An 18,108-nucleotide genomic window follows, 5' to 3' on the forward strand; every position below is an offset into this window, starting at 1 on the left:
AGGAGCATATTTGATAAATATTATATATATATACATTTAAATTAACAGTAAATTAACAATAATTTTCAGGTACTTGATTTCATACACTATTTAATGATTTTTGGATTAGACATTGTTGCAGGGGTGATCAAAGGGCTCTCTTAGCCTTTCGTGTTGATTTTGCTTTATTAGTGGTTTGGAGCTCCAAACAAAATCTTGAGCCACTTTGCCTAAGACATTAAATTACATGGTAGGAAATGAATCTCTTCCCAAAGGAAATATTGTCTAAATAAGCCAGATGTTACCTGGTTTGTTATCCCCCCTTTACATGTGGAAAATTGAGTACAGAGCAAAGATGCCATTCCTGAGGTCACAGGGAAAGCACATGGCAGCCCCAGGGACTGGACACATTTCCAGAGCCCCTGTCAACAGCTTTAACCCGAAGATCATTCCCTGTTTATAAGGTAGGGCAAGATCAGTATTGTTCCAGACTGAGTAAATTATTTAGGTGCCATATTTAGATTTAGAGAAGTTACCGAGGAGCTCAAGTGATGCAAACCTTCTGTATGGATGACTCTAAGGAAAAAAAATTGTCTTTAGTTTATTCAGTGGTACTGTCACTGTAAGCAATTTACTACTTGACATAAAGAAAAGCCTCAGATTTTGTCTCTAAGATACTGCAATGGGTTTTTTGCAGGTGCAGATTGAGGCATTTTAAGTCTATAGTTTTGCTAATGGTGGTGTGCCAAAAAAACCCAATGTAGGTGTCTTGAGTATGTCAAGGCAGTCGAGAAAAGTCTGTGTTTTCCTTGGCAAAATAGTTTTGGGGACTTTTGTGAGATCTAATGGCTGTTCACAGAACTAATACGAAATACCTAACTTAGAGCTATGCAACATCTCCTTTTTAAATATGTTTATGCTTAACTGAGCTCAGCTTCCCATTTTTATTTGTGGCTTAAAGTAAATGCCCTGAGCACATTTTGCACTCAGATTAATAACCACTTTATCAACACAAGCCTTCCTGGGGCTGCCCATTTGGGGTTTTTGTTTTGGTGTGGTTTTATTTCTTTCATAAAACAGGGTCAGCATGGTTCTCTCTAGCATTTGTAAAGAGGGAAGTACATGAATAATCTGTCCCCTTTATTCAGATCATTCCTTTCACTTTTGGAAACTGGCCTTATTTTCAGTTATCAGGCCGATACGTGGAAGCTAGCTGGTGTAAGTGGTCTGGTTGGGGATTTTTCTTGGTGCTGGTGGTTGTGTTCAGTGTGTGATTCCAGGCGTGTCGAGGGGAGCTGGGTTTCACTTGTAGTCACTGCTCAGGGCTGCCATCTCTGGAGATCTCCGGCAGCGCTGGTTCCATATCGCAGACTGGGAGCACAACCCACGGTGCTGGGCTCGGTCTGAGGCTCCTGAGATGAGTGTGTGCGGAGACCTGGGTTAGCTGCCTCTCACCACTGCAGGGGGCTCCCAGCTGCTGGATACCTCTCTTTCTCTCCTGCCTTCACTGCTAGCTCTGCTGGGGCTGAGTCAAGCGGTGCTGCCCAACTTCTCAACAGGTAAATCTTGTTCCTTTCTTACGGCGTCATCTGAAATGCGTATGCAGAGCCCATCTGCAAGATGCTGGGGATTATTAAGGTGTGGGGATTAGTGAATTGCAGGTTGGTAATTGGGAAAACCTACTTTCAAGCAGCCTGAAGTTCAGAATTTGCTGCCTTGTATGTCCCCGTGCCAGGTGCCACAATGCCAGTCCTTGGCAGGAAGTGCAGAGGGCCATTTCCTGGCTTGGCACAAGTGGACAGTGTTTTGCCGATGTCAGTAGTTGAGCTGTACAAGATATTCTGTAGAGGAAAAAGGCTCGATGCTATCTCAAATCAAAATAGCTGTGATTTTTAAATTCTTAGTAGACACAGATTTCTGCTTTTCCTGTTATTTTCCTGTATATACTGTTGGGTTTTTCTCCACCAATTTAACTCTGCAGTGCTTGGGGTGCTTGCTTTTTGGATGAAAGTGTCTGGACAGAGACTTTAAGATAAGAAAGAGTTCTTTGGCTAACGTTTGGGTCTTTGGACAAATTCCTTGAGGGAGAATTCTACCAGGCTTGTAATGTGTACTGCTAGGAAGTCTACAATCCACATAGGAGTCTCACTGACCTGGCTTGATCATTTTGGGAGAATTGCTGGAAGTGTCCAGAGTGTGAATGACAGGTGTTTCAGACCCCAGGCCCCAAGACTTGGGATTCTGGGTCTGGTACAAGGTTTCCTTGGATAGAGGCAGTGAGCTGAGCCGTGTCCCCTGCCTGCTGGGGTTTGGGAGGGGTGGGAAGTGCTCTGTGCCTCTGGGGAACCCGGCTCCCACTCAAACGCTCTGTGCCGGGTTCCCAGGGCAGGGAACTCCACCTGACAGCTTTGGGCCAAACTGGTCCCACGAGCCTTCAGCTTCCTGGGGAAAGAGGGTGAGGGTGTGTTCTGCTGCTCAGCAGGATGTGGCTAATCCTGAGCTCTATTTCTTCAGTTGCCCCTGCCTCTCCTTTGTGCTCCTGAGCTCAACATGGGGGAGGCTGCTCATGCATTCCTCTAATGATGCCTTGCTCTGTTCTCTGCTGCTGAGAGTTCTTCGTGTCACTCTGCAAAAAAGGAATTACTTAATCCTCAATCCCTCCACCCCAGGTTGAGGGAAGTATTAATACTTCAGTGCTATTCCATAATCTTACAGAGAGAAAATGTGAAGCATAGAAAGATTACATGACTTGCCAAGCTGAGAGTCAGAAAGAGATTCCAGATCTCTCTTCCTTTCTGCTCTTGGTATCCCCACAGTGCTTTTCCATGGCTCCCTGGGATGGTTAACTGCCTCCTTGGTTTGCCTTTTCTGACCATAAGAAGCTTGGAGCTTTGATAGGGTTTAGAGGCTGATGATGCTGAGGTAGGATTGAGGTTGAACCCTTCACTGTGGAATTCTGTGGTAACTTCAGGGAAAGTCCTGTGCATGTGGACTGAACAGGACCTCAGCACAGCCCGGACTGTGTGTGTGGCTTGACTCATTGCACAGGCAAGAGCAAAGCCTGCCTTTTCTGAGGAAGAACTGGGAATACTTCAGGCTAACTACAGCAGAACTATGGTGGTATTTCTATGACTAGATGGGGTATGGATTAAGGTGAACATGGTGCCTCTCAGAGCAATAACTGGCTTAGGTATCTGGACAAAGAGAAGATGGCAGACAGTGCATCAAGCAAGGCTCATTCAAGAGAGCTCTTGCAGTGATGTGCTGATGCTGGGCATCGAGGAGTTGGGAAAGAGGAAACAGAGCCTGTTCATGTTCATATCATTGCTTGAAACTCCATAATCATCAGCCCTTTTCCCATGTTGCTGTGTGTGTCTCTAATGTTAAAAAAAAAAAAAAGAGCTCCTAGACCCAGTTTTCTGGTAGATAGGTCATTATTCCATAAGCTCCTGTCCCAGCCTTGCCTCCTTTGGTGGATGTGTCAGAGCAGCCCCAGGCAGGATGGCCTTTGGCCTCGCTCAGGCTCTTTGCCCTCAGCCCCATCTTCAGGGTAGCTCAGCATTCAGGGAGCTACACACCAGTTTGTGGATGGAGAGCTGAGACACACAGGGACACTTTGATTGGGGTGATGCAGAGGAGTCTATAACAAAGTGTGAAATGTAGCTCTGTTGAGCTACAGAAGCTCTCATTCAGACCTTGAGCAAGTCTCTAGAGCTAATGTGAAGCACAGAAGCCCTTATGGTTCCTGTATTTTTTGTCCTCTGTAAATTTAAATAGTTTGTCTTCTGACCTGGGTATTTTATCAGTCAGGATATGCTGGAGGTGGTGGAATAGCTTGCTGGTTGAATCATTTTGGAAGCCACTGCTATTAACGTTACACAAGAACTGAATCTTTCCCACTGAAGTGTTGCTTAGCTCATGCTTCTCAGATTCATGTGAAGTTAAGTTAGGCTGTCTTTACTGCAAATAGTTTTGAGAGTAAGCATCTTTATCATATTCAGAGTGTTGAGATCAGATTGGAAAGGGTGCAAATGACAAACAAAATGATCAGGAGATACAATCGCATCCAAGAAACAAACGTGCTGGTTTATTCAGCCAGACAAGAGAGATGTGGAATCTGGTACAGTTTAAAAATGGAGGAGAGAGAAATGTTGCTGCTGAAGGACTTGGTGATGCAAGAACAGGTGACAATAAATTGTTCATTAAAAAAAAAAACACTAACTAGCAAGGAACTAGGAGACTTTTAAGCATGAGATCAAAGAAGCTTTAGAATTAGCCACTCAGAGTAGTCAGGGAAATCACCTAGAGAGGTTAGTTATGATTTTGAGAAATGATTTATGAGACAGTGGCAGTTACCTTCTGTTGCCACAAACCTGATTTAGTAGCTCATAAGTTCCTCTTTTTACAGAAAAGTCTGGCAGAAATGGCACATTTGCCAGAGTGTTACTGCCACTGTACTTTCCCAAGGGAGCTGTTCCAGTGCATGGCTATCCTGCCTTTCTGGTAGAACTGTCCATGGGGAGCTGCAATGAGCTGTGTTATATCTTGATCTACTGCGAGATCTGAAAAGATGTGAGCGTTTGATTTCTCGGAAGGTGAAAGTAATTTCTCGTAATACGAGCGCAGGTTGTTATTGCTGCAGTTATTGGAATGAGAGTTTTCTCCCTGCCTGGCTCTTCTTTAGATGCCTTGACTAGCAAAGTCTTTTATCCTCCTCTGCTTGATGCAGGGCTTGGGCCAGATTTTTCCTTCTGTCTTTTACCAGAGGAAATAAAGAGTGACCACGTTGATGGAGCCAGTGAAGCTCCCCTGGGTTTGCTGTCACACATGACAGCAGCACAGTGGTGCTGTGCTGCTAAGTGGGAGTTGTGCTTGGGAGATAACTCCATCACTATCTCTATCATAAAATGAAAAGTTAAGGCTATAATGCAAGGTCTCTTATAATCACACTCTAATTATGCTTTGTAAAAGGCTTTGCAAGCTTTTATTTTTTAAGTGAGCACTGCAGCCAGAGCAGTGTTTCTGGCAGTGAATCACACAAATGGTTTGGGAGGTTTAGTGCAATGTCTCAAGCATCCCTGTGTCATACTGTGTCTGTCCCAAGGACATAGCCCAAAATGTAACCTCACTGAGGAAACAAACAGGGAGGGGTTCTGCCCTTTAATTTACCTGCCCAAGTCAGCAGCCTCATCCCCAAGGCTTCCTCTGTAGTCTATGGAAAGGGAAAAGTCCCTCAAGAACACTGTTCAATACTCTGTGTTAGGCTACAACTGCATTGCCCCCAGGAGAAGCTTTTCTTTCTGAGAACCCTGCCCTCTGCCAGGTGCCTGGGAATGCATCTGGGACATGAGGCTTTCTTTTGAGTGATGTCTCTACAACACAGAGGTCTCAATCCTGCCAAAATCATGCATTCACATCCCTGTGCCATTTGTAAAGTTTGTTTATATGGCTGACATAAAGGTGATCTAAAGCCCACAAACATTTGGATAGGTTTTTCAGATCTTGTGCCCTTGGTGGATACAGTGTAGGCCTAGGCTTTATCCCTGCTGGCTCCAATCCCAGCAGGGAATGCAGTGACTCTGGAAGGTATACTTGGCTTTTGCTGTACAGTGTGGCTCAGAATTGGTTTGGGGGTTTATATGTATACATGGAAAGTTGTTGAGAAATTTGAAGTAACATTGCAGTGGGTGCTTTTGCTTTGTCCGTGTCTTGCTTGAGTGATGTAAAGGTGACAAAAGCCCTAAGGGCTGATGCTTGTATAGTTTTGCTTGTGTGTTTTTCTTTTCACACCAGGCTTTGAGAATGATGTGCCTTTGGTGGGTGATAGGAAGGTGGAAGAGAGATGTACAAAGCAACTGCTATCTCTTGACAGTCTCTGGCATTTGTCTTCTGCAGTCCTGCCTGTAGAAAGCTGGCCAGATATGTTAAAGGCATTGTAGAGTGAATTAGTTTGGTAATGTTTAGCAAAAAGTCATTGTGCAAGAACTGGCTTTCTTTGCATCTGGAGAGAAATTAATTCTGTGCACTGTGGTTGCTCCTTGCTCCCACTTGAATAATGACATGCAAAATTTGGATTCCATGCAGGTGTCAGTTACAGTGAACTCTTGAGGGAGTTTGTGTCAGTAAGAGCAATGGCTTCAGTGTCTTGTCTCGACTGTGCAGATTGTGTTAGGATATGGAGTGAAGGTTGGAAGTTCCCTTGCTGCATCTGTCAGTGACACTGTCAGCTTCTGCATGTCCTGCCTGTGGTGACCAAGGAGGACATGCAAGCTGAGACTGAAAAATAGAATGAAAGTGTTGAACTTCACCCTCCTATCAGCACAGCCTCCTCCAGATAAGGAGCTGTAATCTCTGCTCAGGGACCTGGTCTGGACAGCACTTTCACACTTGTCCATTCCTATGGCCATATCTGTTCCCTTTCCACTGGCAGCGGAGGGGAGGCTCAGGCTCTGGAGGCTTCAAGCCACCTTTGCAGCACACTGGGCTCATCCAGGAGCAGGTGTGTGTGACATGAGCTGGGTCTGGCTTAGACCTGCCTTGGGGAAGAGCCACTAAGGCTTCTCTCCTTCTAGGGCAGTCCAGAGCCTCAGTGACCCTCCCCTGCCTCAGCCAACTCCAGGTGCTGCCACCAGCCCGTTTGAGCCCCAGTTCTGACCAGAAAATGCAGGCTCAAGGAACTGTACCTGGCCAGAGGGCAGAATATTTGTTGCTATCCTCAGTTAAGGTCCTCTCCTCTTTGCAACTTGAACATCTGATCAGACCACAAGACTGTGTCTGTAAAAGCACAGCTCTTCTCTGAAAGAGACTGCAAGTGTTTCATGCTTGTCTCTCAGGGACTTGGTGGCAACTGTGCGTGGCTTGCCAGTAGAAAGAAACTTTTTTTTTTTCCCCTACGTGCCTCTCCTCCAGATGCAGCCTGAACTCAGAGACCTGAGCTGTAGTCTTTTCATCACCCTCTGATCAGAGGGTTTGATAGAAAAGCTGAGTGTGCAGCAGCACCTGTGAGCTGGGCCCCAACAGTGTGCACAGAGGGACATCCAGGGAGTTCTCTTGGTAGGGCTGCTCATGCATGAGCTGGAACTGAGCCCAGATGCTGCCCTCCAGCATTATTTTGAACAAAAAAGTCACACTCTTCTACATGGTGCAGCTGTGCCCTTACTTAGTGCTGCCTTTATTGCCTCAGGTAGAGCCTGCTGGAGGGACCTGGGGACTCAGCAGTGCTCAAGGCCGATGGGGCAAAGAGCTCTTTATGCTTGCTGTTGTTATCTTTCATTTAGCAGGTGGAAAAGAAGAATTAAAACAGGTAAAGTGAAGAGTTGCAAAAAAAAAAAAATTCTCAGGTGATGGTTTAGCAGAGAATGTAGAAATGCATGATTCATCTAGATACTCCTGCTTTTCTAAGCAAGAAATGGTGCTGCTTTCCTAACTGCACTGTTTTCAGCTGTGTATTTTGTGATAACAACTACTGACAAAGGAGGATTCAGCCAGCACTGCTGGCCTCTGTCCACCTGAGCTCAGCCTCCTGATCCCCTCCCATCTTCTTGAGCCCTCCCTTGTGTGCAAGAAGGAAAGGAAGGCCAAGGTCTGGAGGTGCTGTGAGTGGACTCAGATCCTTGGCTAGGTTTTGACTCCACACACAAGCAAAACTTCAGTGAACCCCACCTCTCCTAATGTGCCTGGGATTCAGGTTTCTGCTGAGGTTCTGGTCAAGGTCTCGCTTCCTCTTCCTTCTTTGGGATGTGAGGGTGTCCAGGCTTGCAGTCAGACCTCCACCTTCTTTGGCAGACCTGTCAGAGGAGAGAGAAGCAGGGAAGGTCACTGGTTTCTATGTACTCTCAACAGCTCATGATCTTGTATATTTCTTAGAGCAAATAATTTGGATCAGGGCTCATTCCAACCACAGCAGGCACTAAGCAGAGCTTGGGGCCAGGGAGGAGGCTCACAAGCCTGCTGATTCAGACTTCCAGCAGACAAGCCAGTGCTCAAGATCCTACCAAACCCAGGTCTAGGGGCTTGTGCTGTCCTGTAGAAAGCAGTGAGCTTCATGTAGGACCAAGGGCTGAGTGCTGTGAATGGGGTCAGGCCATCTCTCCAGACAGTGCCTGTTCAATCAGTGACTAAGAACAAACTCTTGAGAGGCAGCTCCAGAGCCAGACTTCTTAGAATTTGTACCCTTGGACTTGTTCTCTTAAGCATCCTCATGTAAGGCTCTGTTAGCTGTAGATTTTGGTCTCAGGATTAGCTTTGGTATTTGACAGTATAGTAGCTCCAAAGGAAGCTTTGCCCTTGACTGGTGCATTTACAACTCACCACCACCACTTTATCTCCCACCTCCTTCCTTTTTGGAGGAAGCCTCCAAAGAGTAGAGTTTAGAGAGCTGCAGACATTCTCTTTTGATTCAGATTAAACTGGGAAAGGGAGATAGAGGTACCAGCATAGTCCATGCCTGGAGCAATTCAGTTCCTTTGGACAAAAGCCTCAGAAAGCTGAGGAATAGGCCAGGTAAAAAAAAGTGTTCTATAGATATTTTAGAACCAGTTATGCTCCCAAATGTCTGCTGGGTCCTGAACTCTTGCAGCTGATGAAAACAATAGCAAGCTGCCGTGCCTGATTCTTTCTCATGTCAGCCTTGCAGGTAGAGGAGAATCCATAACAAGATAAAGCAAAAAGAGGAGACAAGTTTTCTTTCCCAGTCCAGGAAAAAGAGCCTGTTGGATTATAACCCGCTAACAGTGGAGAGTGCCAACATGAGCAGCGACGGGGCAGAGAATCCCATCTCATCCACACTGACCCAGGGCCTGAAGAGAAAGAGGGGGAGACCAAAGAAGCAGCCACAGGTGAGAGAACATCATCCCAAGAGGATGCCATGGCAGTAGCCTGATGGGATCTGCAGGCAGCCCTGGGAAGCTGCTTGCTAACAAGGACAAGGGGAGGAGAGGTGTTCTGGGGTAAATGCTGGGGCTACCCAGGACAGCAGCAGGATCTGCACCCTGGGAAATCTCAGCTCCTGGCTTCAGAGGCGCCTCTGATGTGACAGGCAGTGACAGTTCAACCAGGACATGTGTGAGAGGGGCTGGCCAGGTCTCTGTTCTAGCCTGGAGACTTTCATGTGTCATCACCCTCTGTTTCTGCACCAGTAATTGGATAGAACAGATGAGGCCCCTTGGCCAGAGTTCTTGGAACTTACTCATTTCCCCAGCCCAAAAGACAAAAAGAGGTAGGAATATTGCTGATCATCTTCTAATGCACTTCCCAGCTGGAAAAGCAGAGACAACCAGCTATTTAGGGGTCTGGGTGTTCTTAGTGGGGTAAGGCAGTCCAAGACCAACCAGAATTAGAAAACCTAAATTGTTTCAGGGATCATCCTGCTTAAATGGTTTTCTCCTTTTATCCCAGGAGGATGGTGGAAACACAGCTATTATCCCACAGGATGCTGTGGAACCACAGCCAGTGAAGAAACCACGAGGAAGGCCAAAAGGAAGCAAGAAAATTACTGTTCTAACTGGAGGAACGGTGAGAGGAAATGGGTTATACTCATTTACAGAGGAGAGAAGCACTGCCAGAGAGACCAGCAGGGATGTTTCTCTTAGCTTAAAAATAGTGAAAGTTGCCCCTAATTCAGCTCAGCTTTAATTACCACCGTTGGACAAATCAGTTACTGTGGTTTTAGTCCTTACTCACCTCCCAGCCTTCCTGTGTTGCCACTGCCTGTTCAGCAGTTTCCTCCCAGTGTTTCTCCTCCACCACTGCCAAATAATCACAACCAGTGCAGTCAGGCAGGTGTTTCCTCCTCAACTGTCTTCTATCCTCAGCTTTTGCTTTTTCTGCTACTTGTGAGACAAAACCTTTTCTACAGAGGTCACCTTGGCCATGTTCAGTGGTTTAGTCACAGTGCCCAGCAAATCTGAGAGCTGACAATATTTTCCCTTTGTTTTCAATAAAGGCAGAACCTTCTGCTGGGAAGAGGCGAAGAGGGAGGCCCCGCAAGTGGGTGAGTACGGTGTTCAGTCCTTTCCCTCTTCTCCAGGCACAGATCCTGGGGAACTTGCAGCTGTGTTTGCCCTTCTCAGACTCTGTGTCTGCCACAACATTCTTTGAGCTTTGGTAGCCTGGAAATAATTAGGGAAGCTCTGACTGCCTTCCTGATGGCCTCCAAGATTCAGCTACTGAAGAATTCTGAGAGCCATGGGGAGATGCTGTACTTAATTCAAGACATACCAGACTTCCACAGTATAGCACTTTCTCAGGCTTGGAATGTCAGACCAGAGATTCCATCCTTTCTTAGAGAGGGGTTGTCTTCCCAGGAGACTTGAAAGACTGAAGCAATTGCTTAGCATGTCAGTTTGTCTCAAAAGAAGAAACTTAATATTAAGCGAAAAGAGAAATTTGATGAATGGAGAAACTTTGAGTCCTGTCAGCAAGAGACTCTTTCATGCAACAAACAAAGGATTAGTAAGAGTTAGTAGCTAAGAAGAAAACATTTCAGGTGTAAAAACAAGACAAAAATTATTTTAATCAATAAGGATATTCAGTCCTGTGAACTACTCATGGTGTTACCTGTCATTAGGAGTGATTAAAAACCTCCACAACAGCCACAAACCATTATTTAGTGTGCATCACATTGCTAGATCCAAACCCAAGCTGTGCACTTGCTGCAGGAATCCATAGGTTTGTTGTACAGCTGTGGTGGCACAGGAGTGCTCAGGAGGGAAAGGAACACTTCTGGCTCAGCAGAACCAGAGGGACAGAGCAGCCTGAGAGGGCCATGCAGAAGGCTTGGAGGGAAAGGTTCACCAGCCAGGAAGTGCCAGGATATGGGAGAGAACAGAAGTCTTTTCTGATGTGACAGTGACCTTGCATGCAGATATTTCCTGGAAAGTGGAAAGCTGTTTGCAAACCCTGTGCAGAAGGTCCCAGAAAAGGGAACTGTTGCATAAATCTGAATGTTCCTTCTCTGCAGTCCAGGTAGACTATTACCAGAGAAGGTAACAGTCAAAGCCCATTGCTTTCCCCAAGCCCATTTACCTTATGTCATTTAAATACACTGATTAGGGAAGCCTGTGTTACCAGTGCTTAAAGCAACCAGCTGTGCAAACTGGGATCCTCAAGCTCTGTGGAAAATCATCAGAGGCAGAAGTGGCTGTGTCTTACAGAACAAAACCTTACCCAGTCAGTTCTGCTGGTGTCATTTCTGGACTGACAAATCTCAAAGACAAGCAGGAGTTTTTAACATTTCAAAATGTGTCATTTTAACTTTGGTTATTGAAGGATTCTGATGTTTCAGTTCAGAATTAAACAGCTGAAGAATTTTTGGGGAGCAAAACCAAAGCAGAAGAAAAAGAACAATAATTTTGGGTTTAACTGTCAATAGACAAAATGTTTAGGTGGTCAAGACAGGGAAGAATCTGAAATATAGAAAATATTCTTGATTAAAACAATCTCCACAGCTGCATAATGGGCAGCTTTTTTCAAAGTGTTGGGCTGTGTGTCACAAGGCTGATATTGGGATGGTTTACTATGGATTCTCACAAGTATTCAGAGACTTGTGAATGTGTGTGGACACTGCATGCTCTGGTGTGTATTCTTGCCTATGGTTGGATGTAGGAGTTGGTGGCAAATGGATGTGCTGTCAGGGCTGCACAATCTTCTTTAAATAATAATAATCCACCTACTTTGCATATTTTCAATTTTGTCTTTCCATACCTAATTTTGCATGGGTGGGGGGGGCTTGTTTATTTTTGGTGTTTTTTCTTTGTAGCCTCAAGCAGTGGTCCAAGAGGGAGAGTCTCAGGAAGGAAATCCTCTGGAAAGCAGTGACTTGAATTTGAACTCGGCACCAGCCACACAAGGTTTGAAATTAGATAATCATAATTACATGAGACTAAACAGTAGAGCCACACTCTGGCAAACCATGCACTTACCCACAAAGCTCTGGCTGTAGTCTTCCTGGTAAATCCTATAAACAGAGGAGCATTTGGAAGGCTTCCAGGCACATTCCTTCCATCTAATTCAGTTGTTACTAATTCAGCAGAAGTGGAGGTAGAAAAAAAGGAAGGGAAGAAAATCTGTCTTTCCAAGAAGTCACATATCTGAGGTTCTGATCACTGCTACCGGTACAGCTCAGTGAAATTGTCTGGCTGGTGTGTAAAAGTGAAAATAGTCTATTGTAAATGTCCTGCTTTACTTGAGAAACTTTATGAATAGAGGATCCCTTGGTATTTGGGACATTTTAGTACTCTTGATTAACTCCAGAATGCTTCCTGGATGTTCTTCCTCTCTCCTTCCTGGCTTGTACTGTAAGGCAGAGCTCTCTGGCAGTGGCTGGCACTGGCAGAGGTGCCTCAGCAGCACAGACATTGATGGCACTGGCCAGTTTCTGTGGAAGGCTCCAATTTATTTAAGGTTCTCTGAGATGAGATGCCAGATAACAGTTATTGCTATTGTAGGAATGTACAGATGCAATACACGGAGCCCCAACCTCACCTGAACCCTGCAAAAAATACAAAATCTGACTCTATACCATTCAGAACTGCTTCTGAGGTAGATTCCAGGAAAACTTGTGTGCATCTGTGTCCTACCTTCAGAGAGCCTTGTAGGAAGCTCTTCAATGAACTGTTTTCCCTGGGGGGAGAAGGGGCCAGGAGCCCAGGGGAGGCAGATGTTGCCTGGTTTGCCATGTGGCAGCACAGCTGCTCCCTCCTGCCTTTGGTGTGCAGCCCAGCCCGGTTCTTAGAAAGTCCCTGGAAATGCCACATGCTGAAATGCCAGAGGAGTTAACCTCAGTTGCTCAATTCAGTTTCCTCTGGGGCTGCTGCTCCCATATCGCTTCCTGCCACGGAGCCGAGCGCTGACATCAGCGGAGCCGCAGGCTCAGGGGGATGAGCTCACCTCAGGCCCGGCCCGGCCGCCTCCGGGACAGTGAAACATCGCCCCAAACCACAGCCAGTGGGGCCTTTCCTCCTCCTTTCAGCGTGAGCGGGGCCCGCGGCAGCGGCAGGAGAATCCGTTTCCCTCCTGTGGCAGGGAGGCAGCAGCAGCTGGGACAGGAGCAGCGGATGCTGCGGTCGCTGGAGGGGCCGTGCAGAGATGATAGTGCAGCCCCAGCCGACAGGGGACTTTGCTCTTGGGGAGCGTCTGCACTTCTGTGAGAACAAAAAAACGGCCAGGAAATCACTGGGGATAAGCATGTACAGTGTGAAACCAGGCAATCCTCTGGAAAAGGTCTTAAGTTGTTATTTGCTTAGGAGCTTGAGATGGAGTGGTAATCCTGGCTTAAAACTTCTGACTGGAAAGGAGAATGCTGTTCTGGCTTACTGGAAACAGTAGATCCTGGGGCTTGTGTGCAAGCACAGTGCAGCTGTAGCAGCAGCTTGCAGACAGGTAGCTTCTGGATTAACCCATTCTGTGGGTCTGGTTTAACTGGGGTATTATATGCCTGCAAGATTTTGTGCTACTCATGCAGGAGGCTACTGCTCTGAGACTTGTTAGCAGGAGTCTGTGATCACATCATGATCTGCTATAGACACAGCCAGAGCTTTGGCCATTGAGGGCTTTGGTATTTTTTTTTTTCACTTCCAGGTAAGGATTTTTGAGGTGCTGCACCAGGGAGGGGATGGGAGGGTACAAGTGCTTGCCCATCCTGCAGGTTGTACACTGCGCAAAACTCTGAATGGAAAATGGATCTGCCTGGACTTTGTGTCTGCAGCATTCATCTGAATTGCTGAAATAAACACTGACTGTCTCTCAGTCTGTTACGGAGAAAATCATGATATGCAGCAAGAGCTGCATTAGAAACACGCAAGATTTGCAAGCCTCCAGTGGGGCAGAGAGCTGCTTTAAAGCCAGCTGGTTTTTATTCCCGTGGCCTTTGCCTGGGGATCTAGCTCTGCTTTTCCCAAGGCACTGGTTATGGGCGACTCCAGGTTATCCAAGAGCAGGCACGAGTTTGTTCATGGATCAGGCTCAGTTGTGTGTTGCCACCTGTAGATGCCAATCACAACTCCAGCATAAACATTTCTGGTTTTCTGGGTCAAGAAGCATTTGGGTTTTTTTCTCTGAGTACCATTACTGAAGGATTGATGAATCTCATTCCATAGGCTCCTAAGCCACAGTGGCAGATGTGGTTTGTCTGAATAACTGTTCTTGGCTAATGGACTGTAGGTGTGAGGGAGAAAGAGATTGCTTTATGGTAGAATTTCCAGGAGCCAGTGCAAAGCCCAGAAGCAGCCTTGGGATCTTGCTCTTTTTTGTATATTTTGCTATCCTTGCTTTCTTTTTCATACAAGCTTTGTCTACTTTGTTTCCTCTGCTGCCCCAATGGTCACCTCAGCTCTCCTGAAAGCCAGGGGTGAGGCACAGATCACAGCAAGCCTGTGTAGCCAGAAACATTCCCCACTCACACCATTTCCAGACATTCTGCACATCTACTTCCCTGGTGTTTAATATTGGGTAGGGCACTTGGGTACTTGGTGTCTCATGAAGATTCAAGGAAATACAGAATCGCTGTCAGCAGAGGTGGTTGATGAGTGTTTGAAGAGCAGAAACCAGACAATTTGACACAGACTGTCACTTCTGGGCCTTCAGTAGCCTCATGCTGAGCCCTGCTGCCAGGGAAGCCATTTGTGTCAGGAGCTCCATTTAGCCTGGAGCTGGTACAAGAGCAATGGGAATGTTGTTGTGAAGACCTTTGGTTGTTGGGGAGTGGATCCTTGTCACCTCTCAGCCTTGGAAGAGGTACTGGGCAGCAGGGCTCCTGGACTCAAAGCTCTAACCCTGTGTCTCCTGTGATCTTTCCTTTAGACATCACTGGAAAAGACGGCTCCAGGTCTGGCAAAACCACTGGTCTTAGGAGATGTCTGAGTAACATCCCTGCTGCAGCTCAGTAGTGTCCCACCTGTTTGTGTCTTGCTGAAGCCAGAGGAGTGGAAAGCAAACAGGACTTTTAATGTTGTATTTCACATTCTTCATTTGTGATAATTTTAGCCAAGCTCTCTCCTGTTGCCTGTGGACTTGCTTACCCCAAACATCCAAACAAGGATTTAGGGGAAGAAATGGCATTTTGCCTTGTTGGAGAGATGCCTTTTAGAGTTTGTAGTATATCTTCTGTGAGTATAATAATTTCTCTTTAAAATACTTGGATAACCTAGTGCCTTGCCCTGCCATGGAGAGCAGTACTTCAACAGAAGTTGACTCAGCAATACAGATACAGGAAAGGAAATCTATTTACACAGCTAATGGCTGAGCTTGTCTGCCATATCACCTCTGGCAGGCTGATGGAGCAGTGCCAGGAGTTAAGTTTTGCTGTGTTGCCCATAGGGACTGTATCTGAAAGACAGCCTTTGAGTCCTTCCTTGACTATTTCAGAACAAAACACCTTCGTGGCATTTCCAGCTTGCCCTGCACTGCTGTTCCAGTGGCCAGTAACTTGCATGCTTTAGAGGAAAGTTTGCACCCTGATGTCTTAGGGATTGATTCTGAAATGTTTATCTTAATGTGATCAGCTCAGGGCCTTCTCCTATAACTTCTGGCCTGGTGCTCTCCCCCCGAGTTTGATAGCAGCTCCAAGTGCACAGTGCTTACAAGCTTAGTCACAGCCACTGGATTTCATCTCTTCAAAGGAGTGTCTGTAAAGAGCCAGTTAAAAAGTTGCTTCCTTGCAGAGCCTCAGGATTCAATTGAAATTAGTTTAAATTCAGTCCCTAACATGCGTGTGTGGGGTCCTCTAGTGTCCCAACTATGCAAATAAAAGCTGCTGATAGTTCAGTTTTGGGAGACAGCAGTAGCCAGTTGGTTTGAGATTGTTGCTGGCTGCTCTCAGTTTCACACTGTTTGAAGATTTGTGCTTTTGGTGTCAGAGCTGTTAAATTCTGAGGAATTGAGGGTATTTCCAATATCCAGTTGCAAATAGTGAAATCCCGGTGGTGTTTTCCATCTCCTGGATGTTCTGCCTGTCTATTAAAGGGACAAAGTGGGTATTTCAATTATCTCTGACAGGATGTAAAATTGGCTAGCTTTACAGTGTTAAATATTTAAACAGAACATAATTGGCTTTAAATTTATGGTGGTGCATAGCAGAAGCCCATGAAATGGCTGTATATATTGAACTCATTTATTATCTTTTCATCAGAGTTCTGTTCCCTTGGCAAGTATTTATTTAACACCAGAAAATGTATGCAGAATTAAGAAGGGCTGATTGGAGAGATAATAGGGGGGAAAGTGGGTTTTTTTTTCCTTTTGGGTAATTTTGTCCAGTCCATCTAGTTTAGTACTGATAGGTCCTGATCCCATTAATTCTGCTTAGTAGTGATGAGAGTCCTAGTCCTAATTCTGTGTGGTATCTGCTTTGCCCTAAGGGTATTCTCTTGTCTATGGAGCTTGGTGGTCACAGCACAAAACTGCATCACAGATTATCTTTGTGCCTCCACTACCAAGTAGCAGAGAAATCTAGGACTAAATGGATTAGATCACAGGGACTGACCTAAATCCTGTGCTATAGGATGAGCTATGCTGCCAGATACCAGGAGTTTGACCCCCAGCTCCTGCTGTGGGGAGAACTCTGGATGGGCCATGATACAAGTGAATCTGTACTGTTGATGGGGACATGAGAAGGTGCAGCTCCCCTGAATTCTGCTGCTCTTCAGTGCACTCCCAAGTTCAGCTGCAGTTCATATCTGCATTCAAAGGCTACTCCAGTAGCAGCCCAATATATTTTACCAACTTCTGTGCCTGATTTTCAGTTGAATTGGCAGGTTCAGTACTCTGTTTGCAGGCTGTACTGCCTGTTTAACCCCTGCTACCTGAGAGCAGTAGCTGTTGCAGTGTGAGACTGTAACTTCAGCTTCTAAATGGATTAGGGATTACATCTGTAAGAGACTCAAGCTTTTCCTGTGACATCAGTCAGTCCTTTCTCAGCTGGTGGCATGGAATAGGGGTGCACACTGCCTTGGCTAGATAATAAATCCATCTGCTTTAGGTCAGCAGTATTCCTCTGGGAAGTGCATGCAAAGTACTTCTTAAAATTAAAAAAAAAAAAAAAAAATAAAAATCTAGTCTTTGCTGCCTCTTACCAGTCTGCTGAAAAACCCCAGAAAAGAACTTGTTTCCATAAAAATGCGAGTGCTGGAGGAGAACAGAATTCCACTCTTTTAGCAGCTCTTCTGTGTGTAGTTGAAACCCCAGTTCATAACTTCAGTTGCCATTAAAATAGAAGTTAATGCCTATGAAAGGTGGACAGAATTCCAGACATCTTCAGGGAGCTGGGATTTCACACTGGATCACTTGGATTGTCTTTTTTGAAATGATAAATGTTTTTATTTCCCAATTAGTTAATTACCTTTTCTCTGTAGACAAAGCTACCTCTAGGCAAGTGCATGTCAAGTGTTTTTAAGCTCAGGCAGTTTTGGTCTGACTTGGCCAAAAATAAGAGGTCATTACAGTTGGTTAAACCACAGGAAGTGACTGAGGTTTGTTGTCTAGCAAAGTTTGGAAGTTTCCCATAAATGGTTTTGGTGAAGGCATAGAGAGTGTTGGCAACTTGCAAATTAGCCTTGGAGTGTGTTAAATAAAGGTCTTAAACAAATGCCCCTCAGGCTCCTGCTTTGCCTCCTCCTTCTGCAGCACCTTCAGCACACACATGGCTGGATAAGGTGAGTGTCTCTTGACCTGGGCTTCTGGGGATTATAAACAAAAATTTGGTTGTTCAGGAGCAGCCCCAGATTGATGTGAAAACAAGAAATAATAAGCATGAGGAATCACACATGGAGAAAATCAGCCTCCCAAGCCAAAATGTGGGGGCCTAATTCCATCCTTTTGTGTGTCTTGGAGGCTTGATTGGAACACAAGCCAGTTCTGCTTCACATGTACACCCAGAAGTCTCCACAGTCAAGTCTGTTTCTCCCCCACATGGTTCTGTGGGCTATACAGCTATTTAGCTTTAAAGACAATTAATTCTCTGCCTGTGCACTGCCTCTTGAGTTCATCTGACAGCTTTCCTAACTAGTCCCAAGCTTTGGGGCTATAGGCCAGATGAGGCAGGAGCAAATCTGAAATATATCAGCAATGTCATCATGTTGTTCCCCTCGGTGTGGGCAGAGCTGCAGGTGAGCTGATGAACCCCTGGTTTGTACAGGA

The 18,108-nt window shown here is 45.8% G+C and overlaps 1 protein-coding gene across 1 annotated transcript; it reads left to right on the forward strand.

Moving 5' to 3' along the window:
* Positions 1-1,365: 1,365 nt before the first annotated feature.
* On the forward strand, positions 1,366-17,548 carry LOC139595693 (high mobility group protein HMGI-C-like). The gene is made up of 6 exons (XM_071439221.1): positions 1,366-1,538; positions 8,607-8,816; positions 9,376-9,492; positions 9,923-9,970; positions 11,738-11,828; positions 14,779-17,548. The coding sequence occupies exons 2-6, from the start codon at positions 8,727-8,729 to the stop codon at positions 14,862-14,864; spliced, it is 432 nt and encodes a 143-aa protein (XP_071295322.1). The 5' UTR covers positions 1,366-1,538; positions 8,607-8,726; the 3' UTR covers positions 14,865-17,548.
* The last annotated feature ends 560 nt before the right edge of the window (positions 17,549-18,108 follow it).

Source organism: Agelaius tricolor, unplaced genomic scaffold (genome assembly GCF_023055355.1).
Source record: "Agelaius tricolor isolate 1412-34295 unplaced genomic scaffold, bAgeTri1.0.p SCAF_14, whole genome shotgun sequence".
In the NCBI taxonomy this organism is placed as follows: Eukaryota; Metazoa; Chordata; class Aves; order Passeriformes; family Icteridae; genus Agelaius; species Agelaius tricolor.

What these genes read in the sequence shown, in the direction of transcription:
- LOC139595693 (XM_071439221.1), top strand. Translation starts at nt 8,727, where the DNA reads ATGAGCAGCGACGGGGCAGAGAATCCCATCTCATCCACACTGACCCAG. An exon ending in CTGTTCTAACTGGAGGAACG is followed by an intron (nt 9,493 to 9,922) that starts GTGAGAGGAAAT and finishes TTTTCAATAAAG; the next exon opens with GCAGAACCTTCTGCTGGGAA. An exon ending in GAGGGAGGCCCCGCAAGTGG is followed by an intron (nt 9,971 to 11,737) that starts GTGAGTACGGTG and finishes TTTTCTTTGTAG; the next exon opens with CCTCAAGCAGTGGTCCAAGA.